This window comes from Oratosquilla oratoria, chromosome 2, assembly GCF_046742065.1.
Source record: "Oratosquilla oratoria isolate Oo_2021 chromosome 2, ASM4674206v1, whole genome shotgun sequence".
In the NCBI taxonomy this organism is placed as follows: Eukaryota; Metazoa; Arthropoda; class Malacostraca; order Stomatopoda; family Squillidae; genus Oratosquilla; species Oratosquilla oratoria.
Genome location: NC_134778.1, coordinates 60,444,451 through 60,466,503, shown reverse-complemented (window position 1 = coordinate 60,466,503; position 22,053 = coordinate 60,444,451). Strand labels below are relative to the sequence as shown.

The window sequence follows — 22,053 nt, the reverse complement described above, 5'->3', positions numbered from 1 at the left end:
GTGCTTGTATAAACACTAAAGCCATTTAAAATTGTGTTATTCAGCCACCCTAATACCCACCTTTCAGCCATCCCATACCAATTTGCTTTCCCTTTTCTCTTGACTCCTTGTAAGTAAAGGTCCATCCCTACCCCCTGCCCACTGTCAAGGTCAGAAATAATTTTGCAAGACAAGCACATCCGTAGCAGGTCCCGACAGCCAAACCTGGTTTACCTTCACCAATTCCTTCTGGTGTCTCTCCCTCCTTGTCCTCTTATGTGTAATTAGTGATGATGAGGAGAATTCCCTTCAGGTCACATCAAGCTATAATCCATTCACAATCATTCTCAACTCGCATCAATCTCCAGCCCTCTCCCTTCCTTGCTCAATAGGCATTCCCTTTCTACCTGAAGCCCCCTTCACCCCATCCATTTTATTTTTGTTTTTTTTTCCTCAAGTTCATTCCATCCACCTCTGCCTTCCACACTCTTTTCTGTAGTCTTCCTTCACTCATTCCTTCCATATGCCCAAACCATCCCAGTATTCTTTGGTCAACCCAATCTGCCCACTCCCTTCACGTCCCCACTCTACCTAATATTTTCATTTCTCCTTTTATCCATCCTTATAATCCTCACCATACTTCTCAAACACATTTAAGTATCTTCTTTCTGTCTCCTTTACATTCCAAGTCTTCCCCATAGAATATTGTAGAATCATCCCTTTCATATAATTTGATCTTGTGTCCATCCCTGTTTCTCATGACACTTTTCATTCCCCCCCCCCACAAGACATTAATTTGCTTCCCTCACTCTACATTTTACCTCCTTCTCAATTCCACTCCCTGCTACATGTAAACATATATAGTTAAAAATTATCTACTTCCTCTAGCTTCTCTCCTTTAACACTTGCCTCCAACTCACTGCCACCCTCATCCCTCGTCCATCTCATAATCTACTTTCAACTTTCTCTACTCACATAACTTCCCAAACTCAATCACTAATGACCTTAAACCTTCCTCTGACCCAGTCACAAGTGCAATGTCATCAGCAAACAACAACTGGCTCACTTCCCACCTTCCTCCATTCTCTCTAACCATCTCCAATTCCTTGCCCATCACCCTCACGTGTACCTCATGTACCATCCCATCCATATATATATTGAACTACCATAGTGGCATTACACAACCTTGATGTAACCCCATCTTCATCTCAAACCATTCACTCTCACTATTCCAAGCCTAACAAAAGATTTACTACCTGTGTAAAACATTTTGACTGCCCTTAACATCTTTCCTCCTATCCCATACATCTAAAATACCTCCCACAATCCCCTCCTGTCAACTATGTCATAAGCTTTCTCCATATCCAGAAAAAAAAAATCCTTACCTTTTACCAAAATATTCTCACATACCTGCCTTACCTCAAAAATTATATTCATGCATCCTCTACCTCTCCTAAACCCAGTGTTCCTCCCCAATTACTACCATTCTTTACCTCCTAATCCAGCCGTTGTCAGTTTCCTAGATGCCACGGGCCTTCTGCAATTGAGACTAGGGGCAACAGATTGATTGATCCTCTAAATTAACATCCTCCCATATGCTTTTTCATCTACACTCACAGACTGATCCCTCTAAAACTACTACATTCACGTTTATCCCTTTTTCCTTTGTAAAGTGGAGCTATACACACACCCCTCCAATCCACCTCCCTTAGGCATGCATTAAACATCACTAGCCAATCCACTTTAACAGTTCTTCCCATTGTCAGACACTCCACATGACATCCATCCAACCCATGTGAGACCATCTTTCATCACTTCCAATGCTCTTTATATCTCATCTTTTTCTAAACCCTTGTTATTTTCCTCTCACATCAGTCATTTTCCTAGCACCTCCCACTATCTCAATATTATACAAACATATATACTTTGTGTCAAAAAGTGTTTGACAAAAAAAAATGATAGATTTTGCAACACCTTAGGAAAGGAGCAGAAATTAAATCTGAGTTTCACTGACAGTGGAATTTCATTATTTTAATTATGTTATATACATATGAAAAGACCTTTCACCCTATATGAAAAGATGGCAGAGTAAAAGTATACACTCATCCCATGTTGATGATATCAGTATAATAAAAACAGATATTGATGCCCAGTTTTCAAATTGAAGTATGGTAAACTTTATTCAAATGTAATACTGCCTACCAAAGATGAGGTAAGTAAAACTGAAATACAAGATCCTTAGAGAGAATTCAGTCAATCTATTGCCTCAGGTCTCTCTTGCAGGAAACCCATGACTACCAGGTAAATAACAACAGCCACCAGACTGGCCTATAAGTTACTCATGGAAGAAATATTGTGTTAACGTCTGAGTATAGCTAGGGTGGGGTTGTGTAAGATGAGGTGTTTGCTGTCTTCTGTGTAATGATTGCATCTGGGGCAGTTTGTTTCTGTAGTCAGGCCTATTATATGTTTGATCTCACTTAGAGCTGGATGGTGACCTGAACATTAGTGTGTGAGTGTATTTCTTCCTTCTCTTAGGAGGGACTGTTGCAGATATGTCTGATAAGTAAGCTGCTGTATTTTTCTTCTACTCAATTGGTTGTGATTTTGTGATATAATGAAGGGTGTAAGGTGAAAAAGGACCCTGCTATATCACACTAATTGGGGAAACCCTGCTCCAATAAAAGCAAAATTCCATTAAAATCATAATCTTGTATATTTTCCTTTTCCAAATTATTTCCAATGTACCATATAAAGTCTGTGTCACACAAGCTTACCAAGGGTTCTTCCCACCTAAATCCTTCTGCATGCAATATATATTACACTTTAAATAAGGAACAAGGAGTAACAATTCTCGGCTATACATTAGTGTTTTTTATTTACCTTACTATACATTTTTACAATATACTGTGTTACTGTACATTTATTTCATATATAACTGCTATAGCTCACTCAAGTGAGGGAACATCAAAATGAAAATAAAAAATAATACCTATCCAAGAAAACATTCATCAAAGTGCTCACTCCATTCATTTACATTCAAACATTAGCTGTCTATGCTGCAGTCCTCTGCAGAAAAAAAAAAAAAAAAAGTGTGCAGTGTACACTGTAATTCTATTATTTTTATTAATGTTATATGACCTTTGCTGTCTAACACATTTGTTTTGGTAATTAACTAAAGATGGAAACAGTACCATAATAATAAAAAAAAATCCTAATTTTGAATTTATTTCTGTTAATTTCACATTTCTACAAAATGTTCACTATCATGTTTATTTATCCTACTATACTTTATACTAGATTTGTCATTGTCTGCACACTCTATAATGTCACTATAAGCTTGAGAGTGAAAGCAGGGAAATACACATACCACTCTTAGGGGTCATGACACCACTCAGTATACATTTGAAAAGGAATCTGAGCATTTGCTGGGCACAATGGGCTTGAAAAGGTGATTTTAGCATGCCACTTCTTCTCTATCACTGCTTTTTGTAAGTTTTGTATCAGCTGGTGGAGGATTGCATAACACTTGCCAAATCCTGATCCTTCTTTCATGCTAAGGAATTGCAGGATTTAGTCCATGATGTCAAGGACAGCAGGTACAGAGAAGTATGGCTGGTGTTCATTATTTTCTTCTCTTCCTCCATTTCATATTTATGTGGGTGGAAGACCTCAGCTGCAATTTCTTCTTCTGTCAAGTGGTGGTATCCACGCATATCAACATCCTCATAAAGCCACTCAACTTCCTCATTTTGGGTCTCACCTTGACCATCAACCTACAGGAGGTCAGTGAGGTTGTGGGCTGTGAATCTCTCTAAGTCACTGGACACTATGAGAATTTTCAAATCTTTGTTCATTCATTGTTTGGGTGGGCAAAGGCACCTTGTTACATGCATCAGTTACATGCATCAGTCCAGGACCTGGATCAAGGATATGGTATTGTGAGGCAAGAAGATGACTTTGATATTGCCATCATCAATTAACAGTACCTTGTTGCCAGGGTGTTAATGAGCATTGCCCATAAGATAGCCTTCTACCCTTCATATCCTTTTGAATGTTACCATATGTTTACTGTTGTAACCTCCTCAGAACTGGGCACAACACCTGGAGTGAAAATTACAGAAAAATATTCATTACATTATAACAAATCATTAGTAACATAAGAGGGGTGGACTGAGAGATACTGAAAAATTTGTGTCCTGCAGTTATTACAAGTTGAAAAGTATGCAATACATTGTGTACTGTACAGTATTTTTGTTATTATTTGCCCTGGTGGGTTAGGTTAGATTGTGATATTGACCACAGTTAGGTTATCAATTTAGTAACATACTGTATCCTATAAAATTACACTAGTGTATCATACAGTATATATACACAATTACAAGGCAATTTTAGTATTAGCATTAACAGGGAGAACAAGAACTGTCAGTGATGCTTTCAGATAAGAAGAAATGAAAAAAACAGAGTTGCAGTGAGAAAGTTAACAAACTAAAATGAACTTACCTCCTTGAACCAGTGAAGGAAGACTTCATGCCGAAGAATTATGGAAACCAACAAACATATTGTCATATGTTCATTATCATTCTATCACATTACTGTTAAAAGATGTCTTCATATCCATATATAATACTTGAGTTTACCGCATTTCAGTCTACAAAATTTTTGTTAGGAAATTAGTATAATCCAGAGCACTGCAACCAAGTAAAAATATTCCACTACCCACATTCTTAACCAGTATCATAATACTGTACCACTACAGAACATTTCTAGAACAGAAAATGAGGAGTTTAAATGTCAGAATAGGCAGAGGACACTTGTTCTCTTTTTCCATGAAAATTTTCTTGGAGTTGCAAAAGTACCAAAAGAAATTTAATACAAAGGTAGTCTTCAAACATGATAATACCCTTAAGAGAAGCCTCATCCAAAACAATCCACTATGTAACACAGAGGTTGCTTATAAAATTCATTTCAGGACTATAATCAATCAATCCAATGACCATGTCCCTTTTGAAGAAGATCTGTGGCCTCCAGGAAACAGGCAACAGCCTCTGGTTGGGAACACAAGTCACTTAGGGAAGATATATTGTGTTACTGCCTGGGGGATTGTTAGTGTGGGGCATTGTATTATGAGCTGTTCTGTATTTTTTATGTGGTGGTTGCATCTGAGACAGCTTGAATATGTGGCCTTGAAAGGGGATGTATGCCACTGTTATGTTTCTTGTTCCACATTTTTCATTTTTGTTTTTAATTCATTATTTTGGCCATAGCTTCTCCTATATTCACCTCTTCCACATCAGTGCAATTTTCTACTGCTATCATCACTCAACCTCTTTTTTCATCTCCTGTTTGCTAAACTGAACATCAATGCTTTCATTGAGCTTGGTTTCAATATAGCACATCATATCTGTTTTTTTTTTTAATAATTTCTCTTTAGATTTGCTGCAATCTGTGTATGCAATATTAAGTCTTGTATTTTTTCCTTCCCCTTTTATTGTCTTCTAGATTTTGATTTATGTTCCACTTTTTCATTCCCTGATCTACCACTTTTCAATAAAATTCCTTCATTTCCTTTTTGGTCTTCTTCCCATTTTTTTCACTTGGCTTCTTGCACTATTTGTCTCTCTCTCTCTCTCTTCTTCTTCTGCTGGGTCTCTTTTTACCTATATTTTCTTGATTTTTTCAACAGTTGCTAGTTTCTCTGTATTATTATTTTAGATATGTTTTGAGATTTAAATTTGATCTTCACTGATCTTGTACCATCTTTATATCTTCCTACTGTATAAACTTTTTCAATCTCTTCACTTATGTCTTCCTTATTTCTTTAGCTCTGAGTTGTTCCTTCATTTCTCATTCCTTTCTTTTCAGTAGATGCTCACCCTACCATTACAGTTGTAGATCAACATTTTTGGGGAGTTTGGTCTCTATTAAGCACAAAATATCAGGATAGTTTACCAGTAATAGACCGTCTACATTAGCACAAGCTAATTCAAGTTTCTTTGTAGTGGTTTCTGTGCAATACTGCCTTCCTGTTTTGTTGTTGTTGTTTTCAAAATAATTTCCTCACATTCTGATTAATAACTTTCTAAAAAAAGATTGCTGTTTTTCTTCTTATGTCATCATTTCATGTTTTACTTTAGCTTCCTCTAAGAATTTCCATGTCTTTGCACATTCATCTTCATCTGCATCTTCCCTAAACCAATTCTTTTTTCAAGTAAGATATAGGTATGGTCAAGAAGATACAAATAACAGCAATCAAACTGGTTCCTAGTGGTCATACTAAAAGGTGAAAACCCATAAAAACTTGCTGACAACCCAGTAAAAAAAAATTCCTGATTGATAGACTTTATTTTGTACTTTACGATTCAAATTAAACAATACCTCTTAAATATTTGACATCGCAAGAACATACAAGAGCTTTCAGTGCCATCAATCAGCCACTGTCAACCATGTGATGGCCCTGCTGGTTGACAGATGGATTCAAGAATGATTAGTAGGTCATTAGAAAATGAAGAACTCAATGAAATAAGCTTGATTTATAAATTTTTTCAATAGGAATTATGTCCTTTTCACACATTCAGTCCATCATTATGAGTTTGATCCTGTCTTGTGTAACAGTCTGGGAATCTCGAGGCATCATTTGATTTTGTTTAAAATCTGTATCAATTCTCATGAATGAGTCCCATGTTGAGATTTTTCCAGTCCTGCATTATCAATACCCACCTAATCAATGCTACACATTGTGTGGGTATGAAACATCATTCTCTAATGTCAAGATCACAATCAGCTGTCAAGCATCTTCAAGACGGTGACATGATCCCTCTCCATTATCCTGGTTATTGGCACTTTAAATTTATGTTTTGGGGGCCAAACTTAACATAAAATTAAATAGAGTACCTCAATTGAATATATTATGTAAATTGATGGAATATTCAAACTTTGGAATGGAATAACTGAGTTGACAGCACTTTTGAGCAGGTTGTTGGCCTTCAGTACAACCTTAACCCAGCTTGACAGATACATCATGTGAGGAGAGATTTACCAATTGGATTGGATTGGATCTAATAGTGAAAGATCAATGAGAAAGAGGTAACTTGATTACAATATTCAGACTGCTAAAGGGAATTAGACTATATTGACATAAAAAGATCTCTTGATAGGGATGGGAGGGTTTTATGAGGTCATGAGAACAAATTGTATGTATATTCCAAGGGCTTTTTCCCCTTATAGAGGAGGTAGCTAAGTCAAAAGGCACACAACTACCATTCCACTTCCATTCACCACCCTTTCCTCCCTCTCATCCCAGCTCCTCATAGACAATGGGTCACCCCTGTATCTCACCCATAACCCTGGGTCAGGGGCAATTCAACAAGACACACCACATCCAGAGCAAGGCTGCTTCACTCAAAAAGTGACACCCCCCTTTCCACCCCTCAATCCAGAAAGAGAGAAGAGGAACAAATTGAGAAAGACTAAATGTTTAAAGGATGTGAAGGGGTCATGCTACTCACTGTCCTCCCCTGTCTTCCAACCCAAGTTTTATTTTTGGGTTTTGTTTTTGCCAAAATCATAATCACCAATATCAAAAACCCAATATGCAACCAAATAATATTCTAGAAAACATTATTTACATGCTTTATGTAAAATGCACATGGCAGAAATACTGTCCTGGAAGACTAATTCTATTTGTGTACCAGACTAGTCATACTAATTACCAACAACTGCCAACAACTACAATAATATTCATTTTTTTAGTTATTATTCCCAAAATCATAATCAACAACATCAAACACCCATTATGTAAAATACACACAACAGAAACACTGTCCTGGACCACTAATTCTACTTGTGTACCACATCAGTCATACTAATTACTGACAACTTCAGCTTGGATGGCAATATAGCCCAGGCAGGAACAATACATGAATCTAAATCTGAGTAAGATAATTGTAGAATCCATCAGTAATCAATCAATCAATCTGTTGTCCCTAGTCTCTCTTTGATTACCATGACAGGATGTGAAGAAATAGTTTTCTATACAGATGCGTAAATACATAGAATAGCTTGGATGCCAATATAGCCCAGTCAGGAACAATACTTGAATCTATATCTGAGTATGATAATCGTAGAATCAATCAGTAATCAATCAATTAATCTGTTGTCCCTGGTCTCACTTGCAGAAGAACTGTGACCTTCACCCTAGGAAATCTTTCCACATTAAGATTAATATTTTCAAAAGTAGTGACAGCTTGTTGAGCAATTACAAAGATTTTGCCACCCATTTATAAAAAAAAATTCACTTCAAGGCAATTCTTCCTTCTCCTGTTCACTGTCTTAGTCACTTTCATCATTAACTTTATATCAATAGCAGTGAGTGGAAGTTAGGTATGCATAGGATAGGGATAGAATTATGGGTGCATACCAGTACAGCACTGTCAACATGAGTGAATTCACTCACTTTTTAACACAGTTTTATATTGCCATGTATGTGAATAATGATAAAACTGAAGTAGTCAAAAGTGCAAATAGTTGCAAATCATATAGGTATCAGTCGGTTTTCTTCAAACATAATTATAATACCAGACCAACTGGCCCTTGCGAGGAGGGACAGCAGGACTGGCAGCAGATGTAGCCCACTATGGCTGTGAGGACTGCCCTCGAAACCCCACCAAGTAAACCAAGTAAGTAGCCAAGAACCACTGGAGGGGTGGGGAAGAAAACCATGTTTGCAAGAGGGACTCCCAGGATACCTGTACCCATTTTAAAAAATACCTGAATATGAAACTACAACCTAATTCTACAAAGGTTACTTTATACAGAGCAATCTATATTAAAATTGCTTACCAAAAGGGGTTCATGAGCTTCTGAATAACATTGTTCTCCATCATCACAAACACATCGAGTGGCCATCTCGTTCTCTGGCTAACACACCAATTGAATTTTCTATTGCACCAACATCAACAGGGTTTAATTTGGTTTGTTTGATAATATTCACATCTATTCGCCTCATCAACACAAGCTTAACTGTACAGAACACCTGTAGGACAACACTCTTCATGATAGCATCCAAACATAGACGTCTGTGTTTTGGAATTTGGTGTAAGTTTTGTAATGTAGAAACGATAACAGATGGCAATATTGTTTTAATATCATAATTGATTTCAATATCACTATAGTGCCTGTTCAAAAATCTCAAATGAATAATACTGACAACACTTTTCACGCGCCTCACTCCTCAATCATATACATATACATCCAGACCAATCACCAATGTTATGTTTGCGTCTTCGCGAGGTAAAGCTTTTATTGTTGATCACATGCATTTGCTTGATTACAGTGGCCAAAACCAGAACACAAAACTGTCGTTCATTTAAAGATAATTCACGTATGTTTAATTATTCAAAGCAATTAATCTTATCACTTACATTTGAATATAGAAATAACAAACAGGGACGTTGAAAAGCTACACAAATCTATCAAAGGATGTCTGTTAATACAACTCCCACAAATTTCATGTCTCACCCAGTCCTGTTTGCATGTGTATGTACACACACACACAATGAAGACGGGACACCACGAGCATAGCTCCCCTTCCCGTAAAACACAACTAGGTAAACACACACACGGTTATACATGAGCTGAGATTTCTTACGGGAGGGAAATGGCTGTCGGTCACGTGCCAACTAAGTAGACGGTTGTCCTTACATTTACAACAAGAAACAATTAAACAACACCACCTCCAATACCACCAGGCTGTAATTGATAGGGAGACTATTATGAACAACACTAAGATAGTTGCACGTTGTAACAAAATAAAGGAATTAAAAATGCTAGAAGCCATCCACATAAAGGAAAGAGCTCCGATAATCAACATACAATCTAACATGACTTATGTTATTCCTCTCTTTAATTCCTCATCTAGATTTGAAACCCATCGGCAAACAACACCCACCTTCCTCTCCCCATCCTCCACTTCACCAACCCTCTCTTGACTAGCGGGGCGTCCCTGCGAGACGAACCATCCTACCTGACTCTCCCCCTCTCCCTCCCCCTCCTGAGCGAAGTGTCCGCCCACGCAGGTCAACACGATCCTTTCAGCGTTCCCAAGCGGCCTATACTTACAGTAAATCCATGTTGTCTGTACAAAATTGACAATTGTGCATTATGTAGCTGTGCAAGACAGTGAATTAATTCTTGTATTTTATTCTGAAGATGACTCCCTGAATTCGAAACTTCAATTCAATATGAAAGACTATGGAAGGCTTGTATTTGCCCACCCCCCTGAAATGAGATCTACTGTGAGAAATTTTGAAAATCTCAGTAAGAAAATTAATTAGTGTCAAAATGCTGTCATGTTTAACACAGTGTGTATTAGTGAGAATCTGCACCCAAAATATACAATATATACTCGTGTATATATATATATATATATATATATATATATATATATATATATATATATATATATATATACCAAGAGCTGTTTTCCTTTATAAGGGAGGTAGCAAAATCAATGGTACGTATCTACTCCCACCCATTTAACTCCCAACCACCACCCATTTCCCCCTCTCATCTTGGCTCCTCATGGATGACAGGTCATCCCTGTGTCAGCCACAATGCAGTGAGACACAATACATGCACAGCAAGGCCGTTTCACTTAATCGGCGACCCCCCCCCCCTCTCGGTCCCCTTATTCAGAAAAAGAGAGGACGGGAAGAAATCCCTGCAGGCTGTGTCGAAATATCATTCACACATAAACACCCCCAACCCCCATCCCCACCCCTTTCTTGTATAATAGTATCATCTATACACTCACTCTCAACTCATCCCTATCTCCTGTCTTCTCTTTTCCCTCCCCAATAGACATTCCCCTCTTTCTCAACGCTCCCTTCACCCCATCCATCCATCTCATCCTCGGTCGTCCCATCAAGTTCGCTCCCTACACCTCTGCCTTCCACACCTCTTTTACTAATCTTTCATCACTCATTCTTTCCATGTGTCCAAATCACACCAATATTCTTTCATCTGCCATCTCCTTTTCCACTTTCGCTCTCCTCCTCATCTCGTTTATTACTAATATATCCAAACACACTTGTCGACAATAGTGCAGTGAATTATAAAGATAAGTTAAGCAAATAGTTAGCAGTGATGAGCAATATATTTGACTGTGTGTGTTTTAATAGTATTAAGAAGTACAAGAGCAAAGGCAAAAAAGTGAAGCCAACACAGATTCCAAATTTTGGTTTATGCTTTATTTATAAGGGACCTATTCTGTTTATTGTCCTTATATACTAAAGGATGATTCAATAAGAATAATTAAAAAACTCGTATTCTTCGCGTGACATGTTTACTCCACGGCTGGTAAATCACAACTGACAGTAACAAATACACTTTTTACAATGTCCTCCCCGCGCTGGTTGGAACAGATTACAAGCGTCCTGTGATCACTTACCAGCTCCGGACACTAGCGTGGTTACGCACCATTCGGTGCTGGCTGCTCGCTCCGGAAAACCAGCGCCGAGCGGAGCCAACCCGCGCCAAGACTTATACCATATACACAAGTGTTAAGCGTGCGCAGAGGAAGCAGGTTCTATCGTGTCGGCTTTGGCAGCTAGCATTAATCAGCTTTTTTGATTCCCCTGGACCATTCTTGTCCGCTCACCTCGCGTGAGTTGAGCAAGAACTGTAGTAATTCTTCTCTTTACTTATAGTATAGTTAGTATATGGTTATAATATAGCCATTCTCCTCTTTATTGCATATATGTATTACTTAATCCCTATATAGTAATTGTTTTATGTATGTAGTCTACGTAGTCATTACGTTACGTAATCGCTCTATGTGCGTCGTTAGACCCAAGGTCTAAATATACAGGTCAGACAGTTTGAATTCTTCTGCGCAGCTTCTGACGTCATTAGGCTGGGTCCATTTTCTCTTTGTGAAACACTGAAGAAAACTGTGAAACGCCAAGGAAGACAGGAACTATAATATTTTATATTATATATATATTATATATCATATATATTATATATTCATATATATAGACAGGAACTATAATATTTTATATATATTTATATATGTATTTTATATAATATTTGTCAGAATATAACTAATTGCGTGGAGCGGTGCGAGCGAAGGCAACGTCTTTCCTAATCGACGCACCAGCTTCAACTGACAGCTATAGGACCCGCCAACCCCACTTTGAACAGCCAGGTGACGTTCACGGGCCCGCTGCGCCAACTCCCTCGAAATTCGGTCGGAAGTGGTTAGACCTTATATTCTTAGATCTTGGTTAGACCTACGCAGTTTAGTAGACCCCATATACGCACTCAGCTTTGGCGTTGTTGCCATATCTATATTCCATTTCATGTATTTTGTATATTGTTACCCTAATCATATTGCATGCAAGTTTCTCATTTGTATGTGTTTCCCTTACCTTATTTTGTCTTTATGTTATATATATATATATGCAGAGTCCACTAGGAAAAGGAAAAACACACGTAGTCCGAGCGCTTTCGTGATATATTCACATTATCAAGGAGTACAGAAATATGTACATATGTACATATGTACATATTTCTGTACTCCTTGATAATGTGAATATATCACGAAAGCGCTCGGACTACGTGTGTTTTTCCTTTTCCTAGTGGACTCTGCATATTTGTGATTCGCGTGTGACTTGTGAAATTTGTGCATATATATATATATATATATATATATATATATATATATATATATATATATATATATATATATATATATATATGTCACAACTTTGGGTTGTGACAAACAGCCTATTATTTCTTTTCATTTTTTACGTCTGCTCTCAAAACCCCGTTACCAAATACTTTCGCTCAAAGGCCTAGCCGACGCAGGCTCCACATTTTTTCGTCTCCTTTCGTCCATTTTCGGCTATCAATTCCCTCTACTCTTTGGAATTGCCGGAACTCTTAAGGCCTCTATCAACTACTTCTTGATATTTTTCCTTCTTATCTTCATTAACTGTTGCGCCAGTTTGGCAGTCAATTACAGTGCCTTAACGAATTTGAGAGAGACTTCTAATTACTCTCAGGAAAACCCTCCCCCCCCCTTTATAGGTGTCTGCCTATGCCTGCGAGCAAAGACACGAATGTTTAATAGTAAGAGTGGGATTCCACAATCTCGCAGTTTTGTTGTTCCTCCTTACAGTTGTAATTTGCTACTTTATGATTAGAATTGGTGTATTTATCCGAGAGTTACCGTTCGAATTGGTTCTTACGGTTTTCCCCCTGCGCACTTGCCATTTATTGTTTAGGCTACTTTTAATTAGATTAGTTAGGATCATATCTTCCACTCTCGTGAGTAGTGACTACCCTCAAGGGACAACTAGAAACGATTCAACTTCCACATAAACGTTGCACTGCGCTCCCTTCAGAACTAGTGATTTGAAATTGGAAGTACCGGCAACAGTGTATGCCATACAGTATGGGCATAGGCAGTTGACCCGTCGGTGCCGAGCACAGGTCAGTTATCCACCTGGGTCCCCACAGGGAGAGGTGGGCCACTCGTACTCTCGGAAGATCAAACGCGCCCTACCCTCCCATATGGTGGCTATCGAGGATTTTTACATTAATACGACCCGTTTACGCACCGTCAGGCCCTACACGAGTGATTCATGTGCAAAATCCCCCGGAGACTTATCGAATTGAAGACAGTGATGCGAGTGACGCCCCGACCCTCGTGGGAACGGGTTTGAACGGTGTCGCGACGAGGTCAGCCTCCAGTGAACACACCGCGCTTAGGGTGGGCTGAATCGCCACCATTGTGCCAATTCGACGATTAGCGTGAGCAGTTCCTCCTTTTCGGGACATCCTGACCAGAGAGGAACTTGTGCCAGAGTGGATAACGGGGAGACGCTTACGGAATCGAACTCGCTTCCCGCCACGAAGTACCACCCCACGAGGACAGTCAGTTACCCGCCGAGCTCAACAGCAAAGTTATCCTGCCACAGCAGAAGCATCCTGCCTGAACGAGGGACCCGCGCCTATTTGAAGACATCCCCGCAACCAGCAGAAGTCTCCTAAAGAGGGCAGCAAGTATCGACACAGTGGTATTATTAGCTAGATGTTAAAAAAGTCGCGCAGGTTAGCTAGGCACATAACAGAAGTAAATCTTGATTAATTCCTAAGGAAACTACTAAGAGTTTGAGTTACATGCCAATAATGTTTGATTGTAGAAATAATCTTGATAATTAAAACTCACAATAGGATGATCTGTTTGATTAGCCTAGGTCTGTGCTTTGATTGAGTTATCTCCCCCCCCCCTTTTTTTTTAGTTGTATACACGCGCGCCGAAAAGGGAGCGCGCGTGGTCCCGGTCGGTGACTCAAATCTCCTGGACTTCGGCTTCCCACTGCAGCTATCCATCCCCCTTCACCCATCCACTGAGGTAAGAGTATTTCCCACGCACCCACATCCACCACCTCCTCCTTCCACTGTCCAGGGATTTTGTGACAATATTTGTGTATATGCCCTATTCAGTGTTAGTGTTTATCAGTACCACTACGGTACAAACTGTATCTCAAAATAAATAAAAAATTATCTAATTTTAAAAAATGTCAGTACATTTAGTATCACATTAAATTTATTCTGGGTTTTTATTTCAGCTCACCTGAATAAGCTGGCTGTGCCAGTTACACCATGTCTTCCCCCGAGCGATGCTCACTTTTCTTGAGAATGTAGTCAAAAGTATCTTAGCTCATCCGTGTATAATCAAAGAACCTTTTCGAGTCCCTCTTCAAATCACCAAAAAAGATGCTGATATTCTCCATATTTTTTTCCTTGGCGATTTATTTCATGTATTCCTCTTTTTTTTTCTATTCAGTTTTACACGAGTATTGTCGAGCAATTTTAGCTCATCATCGGACGATGAGCTTGACATACTTCGGAGTTGGTCAATCACAACTGACAGTGACAAATACACCAGCTACCATGTCCCTCCTTGCGCTGGTCGGAGCAGATTACCCGCGTCCTTTGAGGTCACCCACCAGCGCTGTAAACTAGCGTAGATCCGCACCAGTCGGCGCTGGTTCCTCGAGCTAGAAAACCAGCCATCCGACACGCTGGAACCTGCTTTCTCTGTACGCTTACACATGGTTTAATTCTTGGCGCGGGTCGGCGCCGTTCGGCGCGGGCTGCTCGCGCGAAAAATAGCGTTCTCTATGCACGGACCCAAGTGCCGCTCCGGGCCAAAGTTCTCAAAAACACCTACCCCCACCCCCTATCACCAGTTCCAAAATCCGCAAAAACCACAAATCAACTGAGCATGGGTAAACAATTGAAAAAGGAAATGTGGATATTTTGAGTTAAACTTAATATTTTTTCATGAAGACATTTTAGCTATTGGATGGCGAAATAATTTAAAAAAATTGTATTAAATGTCCCTATTGCAGAAATTATAAGGGGAATTATTTCATATTTTGTATATTCCAATGCAATAATCGTCGAATACAGTAGAATATTCAGGACTACTTTGACCTCTGTCGTGGGCCACTTAAGACCATCCTGCGGGATATGAGTTTAACACCCCTAACTCTAGAGAAAGTCTATTGAATATCAATATATTTTCACCTGGTATTTACAGATATTTGATGGTAATCAGTTGGCACACTGCTTATCAGTGATTGTGTTCGGAGGCCGGAGTGTAAGAGGCCGGTAGTGTACGAATGGAAATGAGCTAGGGCAGTAGAATAACTCAGACTCGACGCCTCCGAAGAGGGCAATGTTATGTCTAGGTGAGGGCGACGTTTTGTCTATGTAAACACACCGACGGTGGTGACTGTTTTTATAATCGCTTATGTAATCACAACATTGTAAGCGCGGGTTACCTTCGTTTGACTAATGCTGAGGTAAACAATTTTTGCTAGTGGCATTGAAATGGCTTTCCGGATTGGTGCAAGGTGCAGAAGGAGGAAAAAACTATTGGTGCATGAATTCAAAGTCACGCCCATAAGGAGTGACATTTATTTGAGAAGTCACCGGGGATTGGTTTAGAAAAATTAGTGACGTCAGACGAAGGTAGCTTAGCGTAAGATACGGGATCTCGTCAGACGTTCTACAGAGAAGAGATAGAGAAGATATAGGGAGAAGATATAGAGAGGGTGTAAGGAGAGAGGATCAGGAGACGATGTAGAGACGAGAGAAAAGAGATCCCGAGTGTAAGCTAAGGTGAAATTACAGTGAAAGAAGAAAGAAAATTCACCATCCTTTTATTAACCCAAAGGACGAGAGGAATAGGCATGGGGCCTAGAAAATAGTGAGACTACAGGAAAAAGAAGGCATTGGGCCTACTACTTAAGAGGAACTTGAATATTAGTGAACCTCACGTAACGAGAGGCAAGGGGCCTCGAGACGAGTGATATTACAAGTCAAATTTAAGTGACAGTGGTGACTAGGGGGGGTGAAAGTGGTGGCAGCGGTGGGATGAACTGGGTGTTAAACACCTCCGAAGAGAAGTGGCGCCAGAAGTCTACGGGAACAAGACAACCAAAATCAAGAGTGTATTACGACTACGAGAGAAATCTACAACTTCAAGTAACTGCTACGTTGGGAACAAGCATTCTTCAAGATTCTTCAAGGAGATCATCATCTACAAGGCGGTCTTCAAGGCAGAGTGTGTGATGGAGGAGGAACAACGTCGTTGAGGAATGACAAGACCGTAGAAGGACGTCAAACCAGACATTGACATCACGAAGCGACATCGCAAGCAGCCAGGCTAAAGCAAGGTATTAGTAAAGTATGAGTACCCCTCAGAATTCTAACGTGTTGAGACACGAAATTCACACATCAAATACAAATATTCCAAAATTCACAGGAGAGTCTAACACATATGGTGTAAACAAGTTCTTGAACCTTATTGACACACTTATAGTTAGTAAAAACATTACAAATGAGAATCGTAAGATTGAGATTCTCAAGGAGAATATAGATCCAGAGCATGGAAGGGCGAGGTTTGTCATTAACTTTCAGCAAATGGAATTAATTAATCAATATGATAATTACAAGAAAGCCTTTCTTAAACATTTCATGTCCAAATGTGATCAGGATCCTATTAGATCATTGGTAAAAATGATTAAGGAAGTTAGGACAAGTGAAACTGACACAGAGTACTTAGCTAGATTAGATAGATGGTCAAAAGACATGAATTCTATCTTGAAAGATTCAGACTGGATAGAAAGATCTAGTGAGAAGATGGAAATCTCACAGGTAATCAAATTGATTACATTTAGCTTATTGGCAAAGAATTCTGATGACTTAACAGCAGAAAGGCTGTACAAAGATTTAAAATCAAATATCTGTTTAGGAGAAGTAGATTATCTTCTTCAAGGATACAGTGAGACCAGAACAATAAACCCATATGTAATGCCTATAAATCAACAAAGCCAATATAGGAACTCTAGAGAGTTTAAGAAAACAGAAGTAGGACATAGGCGGCATGCTAGAAGTCCATCTAGGGATAGGGATACCAGAATCCTTTGTTTTAATTGTAATGCATGGGGACACAAGGCACAAGAATGTTTTTATGGGATTATTTGCAGAAATTGCAAATACGAAGGTCACAATGAGTATCAATGTAGGAACCCTCCATTCTGTATTTACCATAATAAAATCGGACACAGAACTCATGAGTGCCGAAATTTTCGGGTACCCCCAGGGCTAAGAGGAAAACCCCCAGACACAGAATAAACCATTTCAGACCTCCCCATATATATACCGATAGGCGGTATTGTGTTAAATATGGGAATGCAAGGGAGATGAAAGAAACTGACAAACTGATAATTACTGTTGGTAAAACTTCTGTAGGACCTCTCATTGCGGGTAAAGTGTTCAATAAGCCTATTCAAATTTTTATTGATACAGGGTCTGTAGTTAATGTAATTACTAGTAAAGTTTTAAACCAGTTGAACCCAGGAGTGAAAATGTTGGAACCAATCCGTTACACATTGCAAGGTGTAACTGGAAATCAGTTAAAAACATTAGGCAAGATTGAGCTAGAAGTTGCCTTATATACAAATGAACAATTGTACATCCCAGTGATAGTGGTAGAAGAGTCTGTTTTTCCAGGAGATTTATTGATAGGATTTGCAACTATGAGAAAAGAAAACATGGTAATTTGTCCTGCTGACTTAGGAATTTTAGTGAAGTCACAGTTAATCCCATTCTTAAATCAACCAGACTTAAGACCAGTGACAGGAATCAATGAATCCTTAGATAACATTTCTATCCTAGATAGCGAGGCCGAGCGGTCCAACCCTACAGAAAGTAAAACAATTTGTGAACCCAACTCAGAAGTTCAAGAAATCCCAGAGATTACTAAATTATTAACCACAGATGCCTTGAGAATTGCAGATTGCGGATTAACAAGGTCGACATTGTTACATCCCATGTCAATTAATAAGGTTGAAGTGTGTTTGAAAGGAATCAATGTAGACTCTGAAGTAATTACAGTCCCAGAATCAGTTAAACTTAAAGGATTGAAGTGGGACTCAGGGATTTATAAGACAAATAAGAACAGAGTAGAAGTATTAGTAATTAATACTATGAATAAAGAGATAGTTTTAAAGAAAGGTACACAAATAGGATGTATTCAGGTGTGTACTAAACCTATTAAGATTTTAAATGAGAATAGTGAGGAGATAGAATTACCAACTTCATCAATTTGCTCAGTACAAGAAGGCATAGACTTAAGAAATAGATATAAAGAATTATTACAATCAACTAATTGCCCTGAGTTGGATGAAGCTTTATTTGCTTTGCTTATGAAACATAAAAAAACAATTGCTTTGCCGGGGGACGCCTTAGGCAAAACAACTGTTTTAAAACATCACATTAAGTTAAAACCAGGAACACAACCTATCTACATACCAGCCTACAGAGTTCCTCACTCTAGATTAGCTGTAGTAGATAAACTCATCACTGAAATGTTATCACAGGATATTATTGAACATAGTAAGAGTGAGTGGAATTTTCCGTTGATCTTAGTACCAAAGTCTGATGGGACTATGCGACCAGTTATTGATTACAGGGAACTGAATAAGCACACCATTCGTGACAGGTTACCATTACCCATTATCGGTGACATTTTGAGAAGTTTGGGAACTGAGAATAGATATTTTAGTACTATAGATATCAAATCAGCTTTTTGGCAAATAGAATTGCATGAAGATTCAAGAGAGTTCACAGCATTTTCTACTACAACAGGACATTATGAGTTCAAGAGAATGCCATTTGGGTTATGTAATAGTCCATTAACTTACATGAGATTAATGAATACTATTCTAGATGGATTGTTAGGAAACACTGCCAGTGTATTTCTAGATGACATTTTAATAGTTTCTCAGACTGCAGTGGAGCACTTTAAGAAATTAGATTTGATATTCTCAAGACTAGGAGAAGCTGGGTTAAAAGTAAAACTTGAAAAATGTAAGTTCTTGCAAGACAGTGTCATTTACTTAGGACATAAGATAGACAGACACGGACTGAGTACAGTAAATTCAAAGGTGGACGCTGTCAAGAATTTTCCAGTTCCGATCAATGTAGACAAGGTTAGGAGCTTTTTGGGATTAACAGGATATTATAGAAAATTCATTCAAAGTTATGCTGACATTGCTAATCCACTAAGTTCTTTGTTGAGAAAGGACTCAAAGTTCATATGGGGACCTGCGCAACAGCAAGCTTTTGACAAGTTGAAAGATAAACTCACAAGTTCACCTATTTTAATTTTCCCCGACTATGAAAAAGAATTTATTCTTTGTACTGATGCGTCTGACATAGGGTTAGGAGGCATACTAATGCAAGAGAGAAATGGAACTTTAAAACCCATAGCTTACACATCCAGACTTTGTAATAGTGCAGAGAGGAACTATTCTATAACTGAAAGAGAAACTTTAGCAGTAATTTATTCTTTAGAAAGTTTTAGGGATATGATACTAGGGTATCCCATCAGAGTTTGGACTGATCACACAGCTATTCAGAACTTATTTAAGCATAAGAATCTTAGAGGCAGACTTGCTAGATGGTTTGCGATACTTCAGTGCTATGATGTTCAATTTAATTATATTCCGGGTAGAAGGAATGTAGCAGATCCACTTTCTAGAAACATTAGTCAACCAATGACTGGGACTGGATTGATTAATTTTGTTTGTAGTATAGAAGAGTTAGTAACTTTAGATGAAGAAATGCTAATAAGAGAACAGGGAGATGATGAGACATGTGATTCAATAATCAAGCATTTGATGAACCCAAGAGGAGATCCTCCAAAGCTACCAAAGGGGTATAAGATAGAGGAATTTCATTTGATTAATGGAATTTTGTATAGGAAAACATTTGTAAATGGGAAAGATAATTCTAGAGGTCAAGTAAATCAGTTGGTTATACCACAAACTCTGGTAAATGAGATATTGAAGTTACTTCATGATAGTGATTGTAGTTCACATCCTGGAAAGGATAAAACTTATAGACAGGCACAACTTAAGTACTTTTGGCTAGGTATGAAGAAAACTATATATGATTATATAGAAAAATGTGTAAAATGTGTAAAGGTGAAGGGAAATACACCAAAACCTGCTCCTATATTTTTCAAGAGTTGAACATTAATCTTGATGTATTTTACAGATAGTATTGACCATTTGTATGTATTTGGGATGGGAGACCTAGACAACTGGAACTTGGTGTCAAGCAGATACATGGAAACCTAAAACCTAGGATCTGCTGTGGTCAGACTTGGAATCTTAAGGACTTAAGGACCTCTCATCTGAGTACACACATGAGTATTGTGACCATTTTAAAGTAATGAGACTATCTTTGAAAATGAAGTGTGTTGAAAAATAATATATGAAATTATGAATATTGAACAAGAAGAGACACTCAAACTCTAGAATAGTGTGTTTGATAAATTAATTGCTATCATCACAATTGAAAGCTAGTGCTCATAGTGAATTTTCTAATCAATTATATCTTTTCTGTAGACAATCTAAGAGAAAGCATGATCTCTTTTGTGTTTCGAGAGGCTTCACATGAACTCTCTGGTTAGGAATATGTCTGTTATGAACAATTGTCATTACCAACGAATTTTGGTAGACCAGATCCCTCATTGTAACATACAAGGATCTCATTACCTGTTTTTCCCTAACAAGACAAAGGTATCAATAAATTGTCCCGGGTTGAGTCCTAAATTGGATTTGGTTGAAGGTCTTGTCTCTATTCAAGATAACTGCGAATTGCATGCAGACACTATTTCCACCATTTCTAATACCCTTAATACAATGCATTTAACCGAGGACACCTACATTTCAACCTTCAACTTCACATTGCCTGAAAACTCCCCTCCCTTGAAAATTAAGAGAAGACCATTGTCAAGATCTCCCTCAAATGATTTACATATGTTACTAATCCTTATCATACCCTTACTTTCAGTGTTAGTGGCAGCACTGATTGCCTTTGTTGTATTCCGGAGATTGGCTCTGTCAAAGCAAATCAACCATGTAACCGCTTAATTCAATACCTTATATATATATTGAGATGCATGTTATTCACATTTATAGGTATTATGTTTATGTATTATTCCCAATTTATAGCATGAATGATGTATTTTGGAAGATAGATTAACAATAACGCAAGGGTAGATTAGCTTATTCTAGAAATATATTAGCAAGCCCTGTAAGAGGGAAATAAGAAATTGGTCGGGACGACCAAGGGTAGCTGCCGAGCCCTGTAAGAGGCCGGTAGTGTACGAATGGAAATGAGCTAGGGCAGTAGAATAACTCAGACTCGACGCCTCCGAAGAGGGCAATGTTATGTCTAGGTGAGGGCGACGTTTTGTCTATGTAAACACACCGACGGTGGTGACTGTTTTTATAATCGCTTATGTAATCACAACATTGTAAGCGCGGGTTACCTTCGTTTGACTAATGCTGAGGTAAACAATTTTTGCTAGTGGCATTGAAATGGCTTTCCGGATTGGTGCAAGGTGCAGAAGGAGGAAAAAACTATTGGTGCATGAATTCAAAGTCACGCCCATAAGGAGTGACATTTATTTGAGAA

General features: G+C 38.5%; 1 protein-coding gene across 2 annotated transcripts in view; it reads right to left on the bottom strand.

Moving 5' to 3' along the window:
* Window positions 1-15,410, bottom strand: part of LOC143039279 (uncharacterized) — a 34,217-nt gene extending 18,807 nt beyond the window's left edge. The window contains exon 1 of one of the 2 annotated variants that reach the window (XM_076209160.1): window positions 14,624-15,410. Coding sequence is in view for 1 of the 2 variants with exons in the window: in XM_076209154.1 (XP_076065269.1) it covers window positions 8,821-8,886 (66 nt within the window). In the remaining variant the exon portion in view is untranslated. Of the gene's footprint in view, window positions 1-8,820; window positions 9,280-14,623 lie in introns of those variants that run through there. The other variant, XM_076209154.1, reaches the window with a different exon arrangement.
* Between the last annotated feature and the right edge of the window lie 6,643 nt (window positions 15,411-22,053).